The following is a 22,256-nucleotide window of genomic DNA, read 5'->3' as shown; positions in this document are numbered from 1 at the left end:
TGGCATTGTATGTTTTAGCCACTGGGATATTATCTGTGAGCTTAATGTCCATTTTCAGATTTTCAATATAGCCAATCTCATCTAGTCTCTGAAGTGCCCCTGTCAATGTTCTTCATGACTTGTTCAATGACGTTAAAACCAACAATCGGTTTCTCCCCCACATCTTTACTGACTAACATTGGCACCAACATGCATGAAGTTACTTTAGACTTTGGTTCAAACAGACTGAAATTCACTTCCACCCACCCCTGAAATGGAATTTCTGTGTCATTTGCTGCTTTCAAATTCAACAGTTCTTCATTTTCTAGCAGGTCACTGATGGGATGAATTGGGGTGTTCGGCAAATGCTTAGACTTCCATTCTTCACTCATAATTGAGACTTGCGCTCCTGTATCCCACAGCGCTTGAGTTTTCACGTTGTTCATTGTACACCACACTAAACACTTTTTGCCAATTAATTGTGCAATGTTTTTGCGCCTGGTAGGCCAATGATAATTTTCATAGCTTGCTGTCCTACACTGTTGGGGTACAGTGTGATGGTTTGCAGTGTGGCTTACAATTTGCTTTCTATGTCCTACTGTGCCAATGTGTGGATTGTCCCCACACATTTTCAACTCACCCAGTGCACGTGGGTCCGATGGCAAGCTTTGTTGACCAGCGTGGTTGTGGGACTTCTCTGCAGAAGAGGCCATGACTCGTCCCTCAGTCACAACCTCCGGCTGTTTTCCGACCACCTACGGCTGTTTTCCAGTCTGCATCCCCTGGACCAGTGAGAGTCACTGCCACACTTGAAACAATGGTTACAGTCGGGTGCTTCCTCCTGCTGACACTTGTTGCACTGTCTTTTGGGTCTTCTACTCACTGATGTAGCAGGTCTGGTAGAAGGCCTATCACCAGTTCCTCTCTCACGTTGGACAGTCTGGACTAATGAAGCTACTTGACAGGTAAGCTCCCTGATAACAGAATTGCTCTCCTCCAATTTAGAAAACAACGGGTTCTCTCTGGCCTGTTTAGTAGCTCGGACTGGGGCCACATTAGGCACATCTGCATTGTCAGTCAATTAATGTCCATTTTCAGATTTTCAATATAGCCAATCTCATCTTTAGTTCTAGCAAAGGTGCCATACTCTTCTCTGAGCATTGCTCTTACAATGGCTTGCTGCGCGTTTGTTAAATGTTCTTAAACCATTTTCAATTTGATGTTCAAGGCTGGTAAAACTCAATTTATCTTTTTGGTTTGCCTCACCAATTTGTCCGCTGATTTTGAAGTCCTTTGTGTATACAGATAGCAAACATACACTGGGACGGAACTGGGCCACACCTACCTGATCCGGCGTCCAAACGCACATCGGTCCAAAATTGGTCTGGATCCGTCTGGATTGTTTGCTTAAGTTAAGCTAGTTGTTGCTGGAAAATAATAGTAAAGTTATCAATCGCTCGGTTGCTTGTTGTTGTCTCTGAATAAACCAACAGAGATAAAAAGCAGATACTACCTTGAAAAGTTGGGCTGTCCTAGTCCAACCCCAGGCTGGCAAGTCATGTCAAAAGATTGATAGTGAGCAAACCAAAGATCCTTGATTAACATTACTGCTTGGACTTCTGCATGCGTGGCAAGAATATGGGGTTGTTTCATAGCACTGTTAGATCTGACACAAACAACAATTGACTACTTTTACCACTGCTAGGTAATAATAAAAATAATGAAACAAACATATGATCAATATTGAGCCAACTATATCTTCTTTTCCAGCCTTACTGTAGAAATGAAGTGGCCATGGGAACATAGTGCACCCCCATGGTTTCTAAATTTGTGCCATTCCAAAATTCCACCTTTTTTTTTCTTTAGCAGCCAGTTGACAATGAAGTAGGGAAAGGACAGTCAATTTAGCAGAATCAGCACCTTAATTAATATCATTACCACCTGGGTCTGCTGTGAAAAAATGGTCCTTCTGCTCATATCCGTATCACAGGTTTGGGCCAAATCAGTGTTTTGTATTTTAAACGCATCTCCTGACTTCCAGTTGAGTTGCGGAAATTGGACCTGGGACAAATCTGTAAACCGGTGATAAAACAGCATTGCTAGCAGAGCTGAAATCTGTATCAGGAGTAGACCTGGCCCACAGTCAGATACCGTATGTCTGCTACAGGCGGATCTAAAGGCTTTTATGCGGATCCGGCCCAAAAGGAAATTGCTATCTGGGTAGCCATTCCATGCCACACTGTAATTCTGGCTCCCGATCGACTCTCTGCCCCTCTGTTTTTATTTACACAACTGCTGAATCTTTAGAAAATCTCAAGCACTCTTCTTGAAAAACAGAAAGCAACAAAAATTGTGGATGCTTAGACTTAAAACCAGTAGTTTTATATTTGTTCACATATTTGAGGGTGTTTCTCAAGTTCTAAATGTCACATGATAATTCAATCTTGTGCTATAGACTATCTGAGAATCCCTACCGCACTGTCTAAAACCCCAAAACAGAAAAAGTTGGGACGTTATGTAAAATGTGAATAAAAACAGAATGTAATAATCTGCAAATCTCTTTAACTCATATTTAGTTGCAAAAAGGACACAGACAATATATCAAATGTTGAAAATGAGAAATTTGACTATTTCATGGAAAATATATGTTAATTTTGAATTTTATACCAGCAACATGTTTCAAAAAAAGTTGGGACGGGGGTAAAAAAATTCTGGAAAAGTTGTGTAATGATAAAGTAAAACAAAAGGAAGAATGTTTCACAACTACTGGCAACATGATTGGGTATGAAAAAGAGCATCCAAGAGAGGCAGGAAGAATGTTTCACAACTAACTGGCAACATGATTGGGTATGAAAAAGAGCATCCAAGAGAGGCAGGGTCTCTTAGAAGTAAAGATGTAGGGGTATTTATCACTGTGCAAACCTGTGTGCACAAATGATGAAACAATGTCATTTTAATGCTTCTTAACATAAAATTGTGACGTATTTAGGAAGTTCATCATCTACAGGACGTAATATATTTAAAGATTCAGAGAATCCAGAGAAATCTTTGCAAACAAGGGAAATAGCTGAAAAACAAATTGGATGGCCGTGGTCTTTTGGACCTCAGATGGCACTGCATCAACACCAGGCCTGTTTCCAGACCTGTCATTGTATTAGCTCAGGACAACCTCTGATAACCATTGTCTATGTGCCCAGTTTGACACTCAATTCCAAAACTACAGCCACAATTGTAACAGCTAAAATTGTATTGAGACATGATACAGAAAATACCACCCTCTTATCTGGGCCTGAGCTTGTTTAAAATGGACTGAGGTAACGTGGAAAAAGGTCCTGTGGTTAGACCAATCAAAGTTTGGAAATCATGGACTCATCTGGGCTAAAGAGGAGGGCCTATCCACGTATCCAACCTATCTAACTTGTTTTAGTGGTCAGTTCGAAACCAAACATCTATGACGGTGTGGAGGAGCATTAGTACCAACTATATATACAGTCTATGGTACCAACAGCATGGGCATCTTGCACATTTGGCAAAGCACAATCAATTCTGAATGATGTATACAGGTTTTGATCAACATATACTGCCATCCAGGCAATGTCTTTTCCAGGGACGACCTTGAATATGTCAGGAAAACAATGCCAAAATGAATTCTGCACATATTTAAATAGTATTTCTCCATAAAGGAAGAGTCCAGGTGCTAAGATGGCATGTCTGCAGTCCAGATTTGTCAAATTAGGTGCATAATGGAATAAAAAGCATGACTAAGAATACCCCATACTGTTGAGTAATATCGGGGAGTAATGGGACAACATTTCATTTTCAAAACTGTAGCAAATGGTCTCCTCAGTTCCTAAACATTTACAAAATTGTGTTAAATGAAAAGGTGAAGCAGCACATTGGTAAACATGCTCCCGTCCCAACTTTTTTTGGAACATGTTGCTGGCATCAAATTCAATAGGAACATATACTTTCCATGAAATAGTCCAAATTTTCATTTTGAACATTTGATATATGCTGCTAAATATGGGTTTAGAAGACTTCTACATTATGACATTCTGTTTTTATTTACATTTTATACAACGTCCCAACTTTTTCTGTTTTGGGGTTGTATTAAAAAACTATCATTGTAAATATAAAAATTTAACTTGTACATTAATATGACAACTCAACATTAATTTACTTTCCCCACTATTATTCTTGAGGTTTACATCAAATCAATTAGCCTGAATGCCTGCGTATAGGCCTCAAGATTGCTACTTGACTGTCAATGATAACCTAGACGGATGGAGCAATCATCATTTAAGATATCTGAATAAACCTGTTACTACTCACTCACTGAGAGCAAAGTATTGAGGCCTACACGCACGGCCAGCAACGTGACGGTGGTTTATGGCAGGCGACCAGAAAAATTAAATAGAATCTATTGAAGTGACACGTCAAGTGGATGACAGGGCGGCCGTCGCCATCGCATCGCTCTAATCGGCCCCTTTCTATTTTTCAGGGCAATTTTGATACGTCATAATAGAAAACAGCCGTCTGCAGTGTATCTCACTGAATCGATGGGTGATCACGTCACCATATAATAAAGTGATTAAAGGTGCGATTTGTAGGATTGTTACCGAACGTTCTGTAGGCCAAAATCAAAACACTGGTGAACAATCTCAAGACTACCAGACGCGAGCCTCTTCTGGGTTGCCAGATGTAATGAAGACTTGGCTAATGTTAGTTGACCTGCATCTGCTTTAACGTTTCTCCAACCACGACCCAGCTACACATTACGGAAACAGTGAAAACAAAAAATACCTCTCTAACCAACGTAACATATTTAGCTGAAGTTAGCTATGCAGATGAAGTTTAGCTAGGCTACCTGTTGTGGAGAAATATGGCCAGCTCTGCGTCAGACTTGATATTCTTTGTTTGACGAAGACGTCACCATCTCAGGAAGCTCCTCCGATGTCCACTTAATTTGTTTCTTGTTTTAATTTTGGAAATGTTCCTGCCTCTCGTAGGCGTTCATGACTACAACTGACAGCTGTTGACAGTTGGCCTTTGCTAATTTGGCAACCCAAATAGGAGGACGCGCTAGCCCATTATTAATACGCTATTCTAGAATTAATCGTTCAAAACATAAACGAAAATTCCAAGAGATTCCGCCCCGTAACTCATTTTTTTTCATGGGTTTTACGGGGTTTTACGGGTTAGAGTAATGTTGTCAAATAAGCCATTACTTCAATTCATTGTGTTTCCTTAGTCTCTGACAACATATGGTGATCATTTTTGGAATGGTTACAGTTTATTTTCCATTATTTCCTACATACTGGACCTTTAACAGAATTACACCATCGTGTTCAACTGTCGCATCGCCGGCCGTGTGTGACGGCCTTTAAACAGTGAATCATTTGAAGAACACTTTCTGAAGTTTTTCAGGTTTCAGAGCCTGGTACAATCAGCCTATATTTCCCTCTTTTTGGTGGTAAACAACAGTGCCATTGTTAAACAACAATTTTCAAAAAGCATCATTAAGACCAGTGGTCCCCAAACTTTTTCTTCCGAGGGCCAGCTGGCTCTAAGAGAGGCCCAGAGACTCGGAGTATATCACAGTCCCTCCAGGAATTCGCGATGTTGCGATCGCAACAATTAACGCAAATTCAGCAAATCCTCGTGAATTCTGGGCGACCTCGCAATTTTGTCCAAACACCGCAACTTTTTCGCAAATTTGACCAATCATCATGGTTTCCCCGTGAAATTTCACCTACCACAACAGTCCCTCGCGCAGAATATTGAGTCAGATGCCCCACTCACTTCTGCAGACACCAGAGACTGCCCTATAACTTGTTTGTTCACTCCTCTGCAGTTTTGATGACAATAAATAGAAGGCTAACGTTAATTATCTGCTTTACTTGCATCTCTCAACCTGGTGTTACTAACCTACCTAGACTATGAAAGTAAGTTAATTAAGGCCTACTTGGTTTACCGACATTTGAGTAGGCTACAGTATGCAACCCATTTGGCAAACATTTACACCTGTCCTTTTAGCTCGTGTCATGTTTGCTAGCTTGTGGGCTCAGTTTGTGTAGTGCTACCAAAATCATATAAATTAATAACATTTCAGGACATTTACCTCTTCTGTGATCCAAGAATGATTTCATTCACAGTTATTTTTTTAACATTTATTTTAACTAATGGCATAGACAACATCCCGAATTCCATCCACTTATCGTAATGCACTATGCAAAAAGTTCCACTCGTAGCCGAACACAGTGAGATGCAAGCCTTCCAATCCACTTAGAAATGTAATTACGCTACTCTCACGTCCTTAAAGTGGCAGGCAGTCAATTAGATTTACACACCACCAATGTAGCCTAATAACATTAAAGAAAAGTGTAGTCTAATAGTTTAAATCAATATGAAATGACTAGATACTTAGTTGGCTATTAGTAATTATGCAAGTCACAGAATATGAATTATTAAAAATATATGAACTTATTATGAATTACAACATATATGAATGTATTGAAACATGACATGATGCCATCTCTTTAGGGGGCTGTCTTTTTTGGACAGTTCTACAAAAGGTTACTGCTTTGTGAATTACCCCAGTCAAAGTATTTACCCAAATAAAGTAGGCCTACTTTGATTTTCTGTAACCCTTACTATTTACCTTTACTTATCCTTTTTAATAAGCATCAAGATGATCAGTGTGGTTTTGGTCTTAGCCTACTAACCTTAATTGCCCTCAATTAAAAAATAATAATAAAAAAAATCGCAACTATTTTTGCAATTTTCACTTCCTCCCGCAATTTCTTCGCAACAAATAGCTTAAAGTACCGCAACTTCCATCGCAATTTTTTAGAAAAGTTGTCGCGAAATCAGGCATTTTAGATCGCAACAATCTCAAAAAATCCTCGCGAAATCCTGGAGGGACTGATATCAGTAACCATAAATAGCTTAGCGCTGTGAACAAAGGCAGTCTACCTTAGTTGAATATTCCATTACATTTAATATAGGCTATTGCAATTTAATACCATTGTTATCTGTGTTTATATTGCCATCATGCCATATCAGTGTAAAATGTAGCTCAAATGAAATAATACTAATAATAGCATTCTCAAAACTATAAGCAGGGAGTCCCAAAAGTATATTTTGAACTCTGAACTTTGCATACACAGCTCAAGTTGTGAACAAGCAATATCCTACAAATAATTTAAAGTTCTTAAACTATGAGTTTTATGAAGTGGTGGCAGAAACATCTGAAATGACCACCATTCTAACTTTCACTCACCTGATGACAACTTTGTGAACTCTGTATGAACATTTGAACGAGTGAATAAAAAATATAAATAATTATACCAGAAAGTTCCAGAATTATGACTTGAATAGAAGTTAGTTAGTTATTAACAATTAATTGATACATTTTTAGAATACTTTGAGCACTGATGCAGTCAGCAGAGGCCTCTTACATTGTTTGCAAGTAGGCCTACTATACATTTCATTCCGTTTTCGATGGCAAACGCGAAACAGCGCAAAAACAACCACCAGTGCACAAAAAGAGTATTACATGTGTACTGTTAAGACCCGCCATTGAGAATGAATGGGGAAAATTACGGAGGTTAGGCCTATAGTTTGACGATGTCGTACTCCCGTGCGGGCCGGATCCTATATACCACGGACCATGCAAGACATTTTTCAATGACCCTCCCCGGCTAACTGTCGATGTCTTCCGCCGGCGATCCTTTCTGCTATGAAAAAACATTGACATGAGCTAACGTTCTTAAATCAACCTCTGCTTTCTGGTCTTACATATCACACTCCACCAAGATGGTGGCCATTTCAGTAGATTTACTCACTAACATTGTTGTGGAAACACAATATGCATGGAAACTAAATGCACACTTCCTGCATATCTGCATTAGCCTACTTGAAATAAGTTACTCCTCTAGTAAATAGTATTCACATGAAATAAAACAATAAAACATTGAGACCATTCAACAAAGCACACTGGGTAAAAACAAATTCAACACATGAACTGGTTGCTATGAACTCGTCTCTAGGCTTCCTCAGTCATTGTAAAGCTGCCGAAGCTGAACATTATCCAAAACTCCATTTCTCAGACGAGCGTTAATTTGGGAGCGTGCATGCCACTCCTTCCTTCTCAAATGACTTGAAAAGGCCGTTTTCACAATTTCACAAATAATCACAGGGACTGAAACATACCTAACATGCCAACTCTTTCCGGGTTTATCACGTATTTTAACTTTTCCCCCGCTGTTTTAATATTTTCCTGTAGAATATCCCATATTAATACTCTCATAAAATTAGTCCTGCCATGTAGGCTGTCTCTGTGTTGTCCTGTTGTTACCCTCTTGCCCTTCCAGTGAAACAGATGTCTTCAAATCATCGTTTTGCTTGCTTGAATGCGAACTTAGAGTGATGTTAAAGCAACACCAAAGAGTTTTTTGTACCTTAAAATAATGTTTCCAAAATTGTTTCAGTGGTTCATCAACTCGTAACAGGGTGAACGGCACTTCTGCATTCACTTTGCGGCCCTCTATCGGCTATAACCGCACTATGTAAGTTTGCCAGATCGGGTAGCGGATCTGTAGCTCGATGGAATGAGACATAAGAAACTACAAATTTGACTTGCATGATGTCGCAATACATCGTACTTTAATAAAATCATGCAACATAAAAACTTCTTTGGTGTTGCTTTAACCTATTTAAGTTAACGGCGTGGTTGTTGTGAGAGCACGATTCATTGGCGCTTGCAGTGTTCGGCCGTATGTCTATTTGCGCACCTGCCTACCATCAGGCTACTCAGCTACGAGTAGACAAAGAATTTCCCCTGTTTTATATTCACTCCAAGTTGGCCTACCATAACTTACCAACTCTACTCAACGTTAACGGGGACGAATGTTGACATTTTCCCGTATTTTGGGTGAGAAACCCGGGAAATCTCCCTTAGGCTATTTTCAATGTTCAATGTTGACAGCTATGGAACGAAAGAGAACGTTATATGGCGACAGAAATCAACAGTCAAACAAGGCACTTTGATTTTTTGCTGTTTTCATGAATACAAAAGTTGGGTGACCCCCCCTCCTAGACAAAAAAAAGTTGGGTGACCCTCCCCTCAACAAAGAATAAAAAGACTTGACCCCTATTTTCCTCCGGTGGCCCCTTCAATAAATAACGAACAGTTATTTAAAGAAAATAGTTGCAGACAGATAAAGTATATTGTTCTTGCTCTTTATTATTGAGTAGATAATCCAGGATACAGTTTTCTCTGAGGCTTCACTTTAACAATGATCAGCTTGCAAGAACAGTAAATTGACATACGCTTGGAAAATGTTTGATCCCTAATGCCATATATCAGAGAGCTTAACAGCCTTGGGACTATACTCGTAATCAAATAGCTAAAGAATGTTATCTTTGACCTATCGTTGGGGAAAAAAGGAACTAATATCATATCAAGAACAGGACTAACATAGGACAACATACACAGAAACAGCTGTACACCGTGCAACATAATCGTGTTATGGGCTTTTTTGGCTGAAGAATCTCCTTTAGCTTTTTTTGCGACAGCAAGTATCCTAAAGTAAGTGAAGATCAGTATCAACCACACAAATGACAAGTAAAGAGCTTGGAACACCTTTGTCTTAACCTGGTAATATTCTGACTTGTATAAAATTAGGGGATAACAGAAGATGGTAGTGGAAAAAAAGCTCATAGGCTTGGTTATGAGGAGAATGACAATATCAGCTAGTCCAGGTATGAAGCCGACCCACCAGATGAGGCCAATAAGAATATATGTCCTGTGCACTGTGCAGATCTGACCATGATGAAGAGGTTTGCATATGGCAATGTAACGCTCATAAGCCATACCAGCCAGATTAAGCGGTGTAATCTTGTGGGTTGTTGAAGCAATCACAGTCAAAGTGCAACAGATGGATACGTTAAAAATGGGATAGGCATAAGTCAAAACATACAGTGTTACAGATATAGATACCATGATCATATCATTTATCACTAAATGTATGTAAAGGATATATCTTGTGTCAGTGTGAAAAACATAGTTATTCAAGTAAGTCATAACTATGATCCAATTGATGCTGTTGATCAAAACTCCCAGGACAACAATGACAAGATTTTTCGCCAAAGCCTCCTGAAAGTCATCTCTGACAGTGTAATTCATCATCTCTGCCAGTATGCATCAATATGCTGAATTTTTTTAAGATTAAGATCATCAGTTCATAATGTCATAATGATGCTGAAAACAGGATGACTGACATGTGATTGTCATGATATACTGCATACCATAATACCATACATGTTTACATGGCAATATCAAGTACATTTTGTGGTGTTAGCTAAGAACATCTCACAACATAACAAGGAGCTCTGCTTACCTTGACACACATTGTGAGGAGCTTCGATGACAGTGGGACTTATAAGATGTGAGAGGGGGTCATGTTTAGGGGTGTGGTTGAAATATTGAGTAGGAGATTAGGACACACACAGTCAGGATACTGCACAGCCAATAACACATAACACATGGACTAAAATGGAACATGAGACATTGACGATTGTATCTACACATGTGCACAGTGTATAGGGCAAATCACATCACACACACTTAGGGCCCTATCTCGGCAATCTAAAATGCATGGTGACTGGCAAATGGCTTAGGAGTTTGTCCAGTCCACATTGGGGGTGTTTTTGTTATCAAACGTTGGACACCTGGCGCAAAAAGGTGGTTCTTGTGTTTCTTAATCAGTCATGTTTCATATGGTTGATCAGCTGTGTTCTTAAGAATGTTTGATTCAATTTCAGAGTGTGTTGTTGCGAACTACAGTATTTGTTTCTCAGCAAATGCCACGATGAACGGTAACAAATAGGCTAGGCTATGTAGGCTAAAGTCATATTGTGGGGAGTTTATTATTTTGTTTTGGCAAGTAGCCGTGTAATAAGCATGATAATGTATAGAACGCCGGTCATTATTGGGAAAATTAAGTCCCTTCAGGGCGGAACAACAGTCCGGTTCGCTCTGTCGGGACTTATTTTCCCAACAATGACCGGTGTTCTATACATTATTCCTTACGTGAAAGATGTTGAATAAGAAAAGAAGTAGCTTTAGCCTACTGCAAACTGCTTTTCACTCTTAGAGAACATTTACAATGTCAATATCAAAACATCATGTTATAGAGATGACACTCTTTGTAATCTCAATTGCAGCAGATCTAACTTGAACGTTATGCTACTCCATTTAATTGGGAACGCTCTGAGCGTGCACGAGAGAGAGAGCGAGCGGCAGGTTCCAGCTGGCTTGACATTGTTGACAAGTGACAGTTCATCATTTATAAATAGTTAAACAGCAACAAATTAGCAGTATTTTTTAAGCAATTAATATTTGAAAACAAAATTACTTTGTCACAGTGATAGTGAGGGTGGCTGTCTTTTTTGGACAGTTGCATCATCAACATGCATATTGCAATAGAATGCAATAGAATTAAAATCTCTATTGTAGGCCAATTTTATATTGCATATCGTTTATATCGTTCACAACACGCAGCAAGGTTTTAACAGACTAATTAGCCCACTCTGAAATGCTCCAAATATTTTCAGTGATTATGCGCTTGCCCCTGACAAAGAGCAGCAAATAAATACAGGCCATAATACAATGCAGCAAATGGGCCATATTTCCAAGACAAGATACTTGCATGCATATGATTGTAAATATGAATGCCTAATATAAATGCCTAAATAGCTCCATTATAATTAAAACAGAAAATAACATGAAATCAAAATCAATGTTGTCATTGTTGATAATTGATATCTCCTTCTTTTAATAAACTTTAAAAAGGAAATCATGAAGGCAACAGTAGTTCCCACTACTGACCATTTATAAACTGTGAGAGGGCAGAGCCATAGGTACAGCACTAGCCATAGCTTAGTGGAGCTGGCAGAAGATCATTAAGAACTAAACGTGAATTGTTCTTAAAGCGACAGTGCAAAATCTATACTTTTATGTCAAAAATTATATTTCTTAAACAGCATCAAATTAGCAGTATTTTTGAGCAATTAATATTTTAAAACAAAATTACTTTTGATACTAAATGTTAGGCGATAAAAAAAGTATGTTTTTTTGTGGGGGGGTCAATTTTCAGAACCCAATGTGGCCCTTGAGCCAAAAAGTTTGCAAAAAGAGGTAACTCCCTACCTTTGGTGGCCATAAAACTCAAATATGGCTCCATTCTTAACATACCATAATCAATATGTAGTATAAATAGTATTTCCCATCTTTGCTAAGCAAAGGTTTTATTTGAAAAGAAGTAAAGCCTGGCCGTTATAGATGCCTGACCCAAATATAAGCAGCTTGAGTTCGACGAATGAAGCAAATAAAAGACTGGGCTATTTATCAAGTTTTTACGCATAGGCTATTTTTTCATTTGCATATTTTGCTTCTAATTCACACTCCAGGAACAGTTTTGTACAATATTTAAGACTAGGGGCTTGGTTTTCAATATGTTCCAATACAATCACAGGGATTAAGTTTGTGATTACTGAATTATACAATAGTTTGTCAATTTTATGTTGGCAAACTCTTACCTAGTGTATCAGCTTGACATCTACTCTTGTTACAGCTACACATGTCTTTTCATTTGTGGCAGTCTAGAGGATAGGGCCTTGTCTGCCGAAAAGTGAAATATATTGATAGCATAATAATGATCTGAGAAAAACAAGATGCACATATATTTAGGCAACATCAAAGCTGTTTGGTGTGGTGCAGTTAACAGTGACCTATCACAATATCAAATGATATAAAGCAGTAATGTGTTCTGTTCTCTAACTATAAACTAACAAATATTGTCTCAATTGTCTTAGTCTGTTTACCACTGTGATAAATGTACCACAGTGATGGCTTAAAAACAGCATAGGATGCTCTTGATACATTGGCATAATGTGATGTGTGCTTACAAGACACATTGCACTCAGATGAATGGAACATAAGACTATTGGCAGAATTTGCTGTTAGTAGGATTCAGGAATGTACATTTCAAATATGATAACATTTTTATAGTCAATTTAACAATTATCAATCCATTTTGTAGATCAACAGTCTGGGGTTTATGGGCTAAAAAGAGGAAATACATCTCTTAAAACTGTTGCAATATTGTCATTGTCGAATTTAGTTTCAAAATCATAATGAAATGATAGTCATTGAAACCATGTGTATTTTCATGTCAGAATACACTTCTAATGCAAGCACAATTGACAAGACAGTTTCTATGGCAATAGTTATATTACAAAAGCTATATTAATGTCAAATGAAGACAGTAGACAGAGAGTTTCATGTACCTCAAATAAATCATAAGCTCAGTTGTCAAAAAATTGTTTTACATACATTACAGTTAAAACGCTGCTACACAGTAGATTTATATAAACAGCTGGATGCTTTGCCCTTTCACCCCTCTTCTCATGATGTGATGACTTGCTTTATAGAATCACTTCCATAGTCTCTCAGGGCCTGTTCATTAGTGTATAACACTGTAAAGTAATACCTGTGCTGTTGCGTTTGACCCCTGACATGTTCACCCCACTTTTACATTGACTTTAATAGAGGGCCTGACTTTTTTCGTCCTGCATGTCAGGTAGCGCAGCCAGTACTTGCGGAACTTCTCATCCCTGAAGCCGTAGATCATGGGACTGAGGAAGCGTGGGATGATGTAGACCAGCAGGTAGTTGACGTAGCGGATCTCCAGGTGGTGCATGGGGAAGAGGCGGATGAGAGGGGCCTGCATGGAGGGAACTACAAAGGCCAGCATGCACAGCAGCAGCTGAACGCCGTGCAGCAGTACAGTGTTACGGGCCCTCTTCACCGAGATGTAGTCGGTGGAGGCAGCCCTGGCGGTCAGCATGATCTTGCAGTAGGTATAAAACAGCGTGAGGAAGACAAACGAGAAATAGACAGTGTCCACTATGCAGTTTTTTACATAGATGGAGTAGTCCCCAAACAGTATGGCATGGTCACAGAAGATGTAGGCGTAGAAATGGGCCAGCGGCTTGTTGGCCAGTGTGATGAAGAGGTCGGTAAAGGGCACCGCGGTGGTCAGCGCCAAAATGGCCAGGATGAGCCGCAGCGTGCGGCTGAGCGTGCAAATGTGGCCATAGTGCAACGGGAAGCAAATGGATATGTAGCGCTCGATGGCCATGCCGGCCAGGATGAGAGGCGTGGCGCGGGTGGTGGTGGTGGCGGCGATGATGAGCACGCTGCACACGGAGGCGTGGATGCGCGAGAAGGCGTAGCTCATCACGTAAAGCGCCGTCACCAGGCTCAGCTGCACCGCGTCGTTCAGCACCATGAAGATAAACATGATGTAGCGTGGGTCCTCGTAGAAGAAGTTGTGGCGCAGGAAGGTCGTCACCATGCTGCCATTGATGACGCTAAGGGCCAGCCACACCAACATGGACACAATGTTTTTGGTCAGTGCCGCACTGAAGCTGTCTTTGGGGAAAGAGTTGTTTGGAACAGTGAAGTTACCTGACAGGGAGACCAAGGTGGAATTCATGTTTGCACAACAAGCCTCCCAGTTTAGCTTCCTGAAATGCAGTAAAGTGGAAATATAGACATTAAACAATATATTTGTGGAAGAAGAAGAACCTTGATGGACATATACAAATACAAATACATAAATAAATAAAGTCATATTTATCAGTCAGTTTAGGATTGTGCAGTCTATTTTATATCCATGAAGTCACATATTTTTGCTATTTCACAACAACTTTTACTTGGGGGAATGTATTGTAAATACATCAATTATAACAACATGTTAGATGATTTTGCTCAACTATAGTTTATTACTTTTTTGCATTCAGAGTTCACACCAAAGCAGTATATATGGATACACCACATGGCTGACATAACACAGCTTACCTCAGTCAGAGTTACCTGACTGGGCTTCAGAAGTTGTTACCTGCTCTTTTATAGGCTGTGTTTCACCAGTTAGGTGAGTGGGATCAACCAGGTGTCATGAGACCTGAAGACTAAAATCAAAACAGTTAGGTCTCAGTTGAATTGATCATACTCTTTTACATACTCAATGCTTCTTTATTTATGTACTCCTTTACAGAGATTGCAAGAATATTTGGAGTGATGAAAAATAAGAATACTTAACTGTGATATCTATGTGCTCTATATTCAAAATGAACATGTATGTTTTCTCTTTTTGCGTATGTATGTAATAGGTTTCTATATACAATAGTCTATTAAAATATCATTTCAATTAAAATCATTTTAATTATAGTGTGTTTGGAATTGTGTGAATGGATACCAATTTTGTTTTTTATCAAACTGAAGCATGCGTCAGTGAAGGTGTATATGTCAACTTTAAAAAAAAATGTTAAAGTAAGACTCCGGTCTAAAAACAACCCATGGACTAAATGTAAATGTACCAAGTGTAAACTTTCCTTGGGGACAAAAATTAATCAGAGTAGTTTTGAGTAAGATTGGAAAATTGCATTGGCAAGGAAATAGCATATAGCGTAGTCTTGAGGGTAAGCTCCCTATGTCAAAGTGAATTGTTATGTTAAGTCTTTGACTACTGTAGGCTCAATATATCATTATACTTCTATGATATTGTGGGGAGGATCCCTGAGCACAGAATGAAGTATTTTTACCTTTGTGTAAAGTGTGTAAATAAGGTTTATAAAGGACTGTTTGTGTGGTCAGTACGCTTCCTATTCACCACCATATTGCTATAGGAATCTCTCAAGATGGTGGTGCCCGGAAGAATAGTTATAGGCCTTTTCCACAGACAGAAAACCGGCTCCGTTCCCGCTCGTGAACCAACATTTGAACCGGTCGGAGCATTTCCACCAAACAAAACACGGTTCAGAACATGGCACTTTGGTTCGGAGCTTTGGTTCGGAGCCTGCAAACGTTGACTAGCATTTTAAACAGCTAATTTGTGCTGTTTTTACTGGGCAATTTTTCATATCATTCTCCCGTTTATGCATTAACTTTTGTTTTACATGCTGTGGTGATTTTATTTAGTTATGTAGCTTTATGAAAATATATTCTTCTTCTTATTATGTAGTTGTATGAAAAGATATTCTGTAAATTGGGAAAACTGTCTGAGGTCCATGTGGTGAAACAGCAGGGGGTGAATATAGCTAATGTATACATACAGGCTGGGAGCTCACATACAAGGGCATGTAGCTAGACGTTTACCTATAAAAGGCATAGAGACCTAGGGAAATTGGTAAACCTCAAGCACTTGCTCAAGCAGGGTCAGAGGTCACTTGCAGAAATATACAAGTATCTAGGCCAGGGGTCTCAAACTCAAATGAGCTGGGGGCCACTGCCAATGTCATCTGATTGGAGGGCCACATCAGTGTTAAAGAATAATACAAAAAAGAACGGCTATTTCCTAAAATGCAATGTTTTTTTCAAATACTGTATTTTCAAACACAAAACTACAAACAGAAAGTGCAAGTATTTGTATCTATGTTTAGACACCTGTGCTAGCAACCTTGCAGCTTATAAATAAAATAATGATAAAATAAATATTAATACAAATTATAAAAACAAACAAAAAGCATAAAAACAGGTAGGTGTGTGTGTGTTTCACACCAAATAAAAATATTTTCCTCTCATAACTTTTTTAAACCTGGCAATAGGCGTCAGGGTTAAGAAAGCAACACCATTGGATTTTTATATCAAAATTTCAAAAGGCCATGGCTTGAAAGTGGTCAGAGATAAAGTCCTACTGTAAATTTAAAAATCTTTGAGTATAAACACAAGTTTATGAAGGGGGTACATTTACCCATCTAATTTGCCACTGGATGGCAAGCACCTCAAATTATGCACCTTTCAGTAAATACTGGATGAACATATTTGAGCAGGTTTACTTTCTTTTTTGTCATATTACCCACATAACAAATTAACAGGAAAACACCTAAGATGTAGGCCTATACCAACAATAGTAAACTATTACTGGCCTATAACCACAAAGCCAACAATAAACCTGGTCAAATCAGTTCCTATCGAGGGTGACTTTGTAGTTCTTCAGAGCCCTATTTCTACTAGCCCTGCTGTCTGTACCATGTCCATTACGGACACTATCATCACGATTACCACTGCAACCTCCGAGCTATGTTGGGCAGAGGGTCGAAATAAGCATGGTATGCTTAGTGGACACCGTCGTATAAGTTACATGCAAAGACACACCTCCATTCACAGTCGCACCGTGACTATCACTGTCAATAGACGATCGATCATAATCTCCAAAAGGATATTCTCCTTCAGAATCAGAATAGGTGAATAACATAGCCTACCTAAGACTTCATCACACGTGAACGTTTTTCAATATTTGGTGTAGGCCTATTTCTGCTTCAATTTGTGCAAAACTATGGCCTGCATCGCGTCATTACAAATGCACGTCTTCGTGTTTCTCGCGTGTAAGTATTTCCTGAAAACTTTGTGCAGCGCTTTTGGGTTTGAATCAAGCTCTGGATGTCTAGCAAATAGTGGAGGAGAGTAGCCTACAAATGAGATGTTCCACCGTACTTGGATCTATCGTCTATTTTAATCAGTGTCGTTGTTTGTCGCAATTAAAAATACCCTCAAGGGCCGGATTACATTATTATTTTGACATACGTCCGCGGGCCGGGAGTTTGAGACCCCTGATCTAGGCCCATATGCATTACCTAGAATGGTAAGAAGGACTTAGGAGCGGTTCTATTCTGAGTTAACAGAAACAAATGATGTTACTGAAAAAGGGGTATATAAGCTGTGTAAAGACAGGATGCTTGTAGATTGCTTCACGAACCAATGCTCTGGAGTGCATTAAAGCCATCATCTGCAGTATACATCCACGTTGTGCGGACTTCTTTTTGAGTTTGAGTTTGTATTATTTAATTTCGATTTTGACACCACAATGCAACACCCATTGTAGATGTCGCACCCTTGGTTCTCTCGATTCAAAACTGGTGGAAATGTGGGCTGGTTCACTAGATAGCACCAGGGTACAAAGAATTCTGAATGGAACCAGTTCAAGAATGGGTTCGCTGTCATTGGAAAAACGCCTTCAGAGTATTACCTTATCATTCCTCCAGTCACCGTCATCTTGTGTGGAGTCCTAGCAAGATGGTGGAGGATAGCTTGCCTCGAGCCTATTATGCTATTTCCTTGCAAATGCATAATCAGATCTTACTCAGAACTACTCCAATTAACATCATTTTGGTCCCCAACGATAGTTTACACTCATCATCCAAAAACAGGTAGGTTTTTTTTTTTTTTTTAAGAGCAGCATTTTTTAACATATATTTTAGATCAATACAATACTTTCGAGTTTGCTCAAGTTTTGCTAAAGGGACACTGTCCACATAAACAGTACTGAAGTATTCCCTACTTTGGTAATATTAAGGTGACTTTTGAACTTTATAGGATCTACATGACTGAAACATTAAAAAAAAAACATTAACATCTGCATTATCTTAGTTCAGAATAAACCATCCCCAAGTAGTGTTGATGTCATAGACACAAATAATGCTAATGATTAAAAGTTGTATTATTACACCATATTCATATCTGCTTGTTGCATGACGTGAGCATAATAGGCTTCGGCTGGTCAATATGTCCAACACATTGCCTTGTGCATATTATGACTTACAGTGTGGCATGCTACTGAGCAAAAGCGTTTTTGTGTTACCTTTAGGAAGGAATTTGAAGGTTGTTCATTACCCGACATATGACATATGAAAAGATGCTGATGAAAGAGCATGATTATTGCACAGATGTCTGTTGGACTGGTCACAGTAAAAGGACATTTTAATATGTGCAGTTGTACACAATGCCACAATGTCTTGAGGAAGCATGCAAATGGCATGTTGACTGCAGGTATATCCACTAGAACTGTTGCCCATGAACTGAATGCATGGTGTTTTCAGTAATACAATTTGTAAATCAATAAACCTTTTATGGGCATAGAACAAGTATTTTACTTCAACTCTGGGAAATGGGAGCGAAAACTAACATGTTGAGTTCATGTTCAGTACAAAGATCTTGTAATACAGAATATACAAGTAATGGTAAAGTAATTTCAAATGGACACTAGCTGCAGCACCTGTATGTCCAATTGTTTATACATACGCATTATTAAATGTGACATCTTTCTATATATTACATCTACAAAAAGTGCATATATTTAGATAATAAAAAAATCTAGCTATACAATATGATGACAATAGAAGACATTTCTAATATATTACAGTGTTGTAGGAATACAAAGTTTTATATCATAAGTACATCTATAACTTTATTTACATTTCTCGTAACATTGAACATTTGTCAAAAATATGTCTTCTGATCATGTATTAAGTATGGGTTTCATGTACAAAGCACATAACAGGATCTTTTGATGATGGCACAGACACAGATACACACCAACATCAAATGTATGACTTTACAACCTCAACCTCAAAAACTCATAGAAAATATAAAAAGATGAGAAAAACTTCTAAGCCACTTTGTCTTCTTCTCCCTCATGATGGACTTCCGCGCTGCACTGCTTGCACAAAAAGTACCTTTTCAGATACTTCCGGAACTTCTTGTCTCTGACCCCGTATATGATGGGGCTCAGGAAGCGTGGGAAGAAGTAGACGATCAGGTAGTTGGCGTAGCGGATCTCCAGGATCCTGGTGGGGAACACCCGGGTCATGAGCACGTCCACGCTGGGCGAGATGTAGGAGAGCATGCACATCAACAGCTGGGCGCCGTGCAGGAGGATGGTGTTGCGCGCCCGCTGCGCCGAGTGGCTGTCCGTGGACATGGCCCGCGCCGCAAACAGGATGCGCACGTAGGTGTAGACGAGTGTGAAGAAGACGAGGGAGAAGTAGAGCGCGTCGAAGGCCTGCCGCTTGTACAGCAGCACGGGGTCCTTGAACACGTTGGGCCGGATGCAGAAGACGGCCGTGTGGAAGAAGCTGATGGGCTCGATGGCCAGCGTGACGAAGAGATCCGTGATGTCCGGCACCACGGACACCAGCCAGATGAGGCCGATGAGGGCGTAGGTGCGGCGGGCGGTGCAGATCTGCGCGTGGCGCAGCGGGTCGCAGATGGCGATGTAGCGCTCGATGGCCATGCCGGCTAGGTTGACCGGCGTGTTGCGGGTGGTGAAGACAGCCACCAGGATGAAGAAGCAGCAGAAGGAGACGTTGATGGTGTAGAAGATGTAACTCAGTACGAACAGTGTGATGGTGACCGTGAGCTGCACGCCGTCGTTGATGACCATGTGGATGAACAGGATGTAGCGAGGGTCCTCGTAGAAGACCTGGTTCCGTAAGAAGGTGGCGACCAGGCAGCCATTGACGTAGTTCAGGGTGACCAGCAGGAGCACCATAATTAAGTTTTTCACAAAGGCTGTGGTGAAGGTGTCTCTCACAAGAAACTGTGGCATCGAGGAGTTCATTATTATCACTATCAGAGAAAACAGAGGAAACACTTGGATAAGTCCCAGACTAGACCTAGTTTGTCAGTTACAGTGGAAACATTTTATTGTACAAAAAGCCACATACTCTAGAATTAGGGTTGTACACACTTTGATCAAATAGCCACGTTTTTAAATAATGTCTAGTATCGTACTTTACATTATTAAGCAATCCAAAATGGAACTTTAAATCTGTATTTTATCCCATCATTGGCATATTCAAAATGAATAAATGACCACAGCAGAATTAAAAAAGATAAACAACCACAGCAGCATGCTGTGCAGTTGTTTCTCACATAGACATTTATACTACACATTGTATCATTGTATCATTACACCTCTTTGCACACACACACACACTCAGTCCAGTAAGTTGGAACATTAGGTTTAGGAACTAAGGATATTTATAACTAGGTTAATAACTTTTCTATTGTCACACAGCACATGATTTGTCATCGGCACACAAGTTACAGAAACAGAAGTATCAAATAAGAATATTATGAACTAGGTTAAGCTCTCACAGAAGAATCAATTCAAAATGTTTAAGATCTCACAGAAACACAAGTGTCAAAGCAAAAGCACAAGGTTAAATTTAATTTCTCCCTAACACTGCTTATTCATGCATTGTATGTCTTAAAATAACTGGCATAGTATAATATCAACATGAATAGTAGGGGTCATCTGATAGAACATTAACTGACATGTATAACAAAAAGCATCAGTGATACAGTGTGTATGGTTGAAATACATAGATGTTACCAATGTATACTGTATGTGTGTATTACTGTATTACATTCAAGCCCAGCAGAGACTCACCTCAGGTCAGCCGGCCCACAGCAGACTGAAGGAGAAGCTGGTGTCTCTTTATAAATATTTTGCCAACCTGCTGAATTGTGTTGGCAAACAGCTACACAGGATTAGATCGCATGGTATCCCAAGAGTAAAGAAATACACACGTAATCAATGCATTGTTGTACCTGGGCCCTGTAAGACATACTATGGTGCTTTGTTGTTGGTTCTTCAGACAATATCCAGGTCTCAATGATCACTGCATTTAACCGTATGTCTATACAACATTACAAATGTAAAATAATGTAATGAGTGATCTGGAGTGAAACAGAAGGCAGCTTCAAAGTTCGTATTCTGTTGTACTGAAGTTGATACACCAAATACTATTTGGTCCTCTGTGTGCGTGTGTGTCTGTCTCTGTGTGTGTACTGTATGTGTGGGTTTTCATCCAACACTTCAACTATATACAGTAGGTTAATGTTATGTGTTGATCAAATCTTGCCTGGCCTTGAGGCAGCAACAGTGGACTACTGAAGACTAGAAGAAGGTGTGATGCACCAATCAATCAATATGTGAAATGCTCGATTTTGAACGCCTTTTTTAATGAGAAAGGATGACTAGAAGAAGGTGAATGGCGATGGATGGATCAATAATTGAAATGCTCGTTTTTTTGTGCACCTTTGAGATGAGAAAGGATGGTTCTTTTGTGTGTGACACCAGCTGTCAAACACAGGGGAGGAAGTGTGATGGTCTGGGGCTCTTGGGATCGATCCAGAGTAGCAGACTTGCACAAAAAGAATAATACCAAAAGGCCTATCAGCACATAAAACCAAGGCACTCATTCAAAGAAGAAAAATATTTTACTGTCCATGAGAATTACAGGTCTTCAGCCACTTCTTCACAATAAAATTACTTATTATGTATAGCCTAGATTTATATTATTAAATATCATAATAATAATCCAGTGGGTTGGAAAGATTCCGAGCACAGGTCAGTGGCTATCAA

At 39.4% G+C, this 22,256-nt stretch overlaps 3 protein-coding genes across 3 annotated transcripts; all 3 read right to left on the bottom strand.

Moving 5' to 3' along the window:
- Nucleotides 1–9,226: 9,226 nt before the first annotated feature.
- On the bottom strand, nucleotides 9,227–10,177 carry LOC143104548 (odorant receptor 131-2-like). The gene has a single exon (XM_076268647.1). The coding sequence runs from the start codon at nucleotides 10,169–10,171 to the stop codon at nucleotides 9,227–9,229; it is 945 nt and encodes a 314-aa protein (XP_076124762.1). The 5' UTR covers nucleotides 10,172–10,177.
- A 3,388-nt stretch (nucleotides 10,178–13,565) lies between these two features.
- Nucleotides 13,566–14,477, bottom strand: LOC143104547 (odorant receptor 131-2-like). Its single transcript, XM_076268646.1, has one exon. The coding sequence runs from the start codon at nucleotides 14,439–14,441 to the stop codon at nucleotides 13,566–13,568; it is 876 nt and encodes a 291-aa protein (XP_076124761.1). The 5' UTR covers nucleotides 14,442–14,477.
- Nucleotides 14,478–19,493: 5,016 nt separating this feature from the next.
- Nucleotides 19,494–20,444, bottom strand: LOC143104546 (odorant receptor 131-2-like). Its single transcript, XM_076268645.1, has one exon. It carries the CDS (start codon nucleotides 20,442–20,444, stop codon nucleotides 19,494–19,496), a length of 951 nt encoding a protein of 316 aa, XP_076124760.1.
- Nucleotides 20,445–22,256: the final 1,812 nt, after the last annotated feature.

This window comes from Alosa pseudoharengus, unplaced genomic scaffold, assembly GCF_046254945.1.
Source record: "Alosa pseudoharengus isolate Yale_2024_CS ecotype anadromous, Long Island Sound unplaced genomic scaffold, YU_APseudo_1.1 YU_APseudo_1.1_scf_5, whole genome shotgun sequence".
Classification (NCBI taxonomy): Eukaryota; Metazoa; Chordata; class Actinopteri; order Clupeiformes; family Clupeidae; genus Alosa; species Alosa pseudoharengus.
The sequence above is the reverse complement of the archived record's forward strand: the minus strand, read 5'-3'. Positions and strand labels throughout refer to the sequence as shown.

What these genes read in the sequence shown, in the direction of transcription:
- LOC143104548 (XM_076268647.1), bottom strand. Translation starts at nt 10,171, where the DNA reads ATGATGAATTACACTGTCAGAGATGACTTTCAGGAGGCTTTGGCGAAA.
- LOC143104546 (XM_076268645.1), bottom strand. Translation starts at nt 20,444, where the DNA reads ATGAACTCCTCGATGCCACAGTTTCTTGTGAGAGACACCTTCACCACA.
- LOC143104547 (XM_076268646.1), bottom strand. Translation starts at nt 14,441, where the DNA reads ATGTTGGTGTGGCTGGCCCTTAGCGTCATCAATGGCAGCATGGTGACG.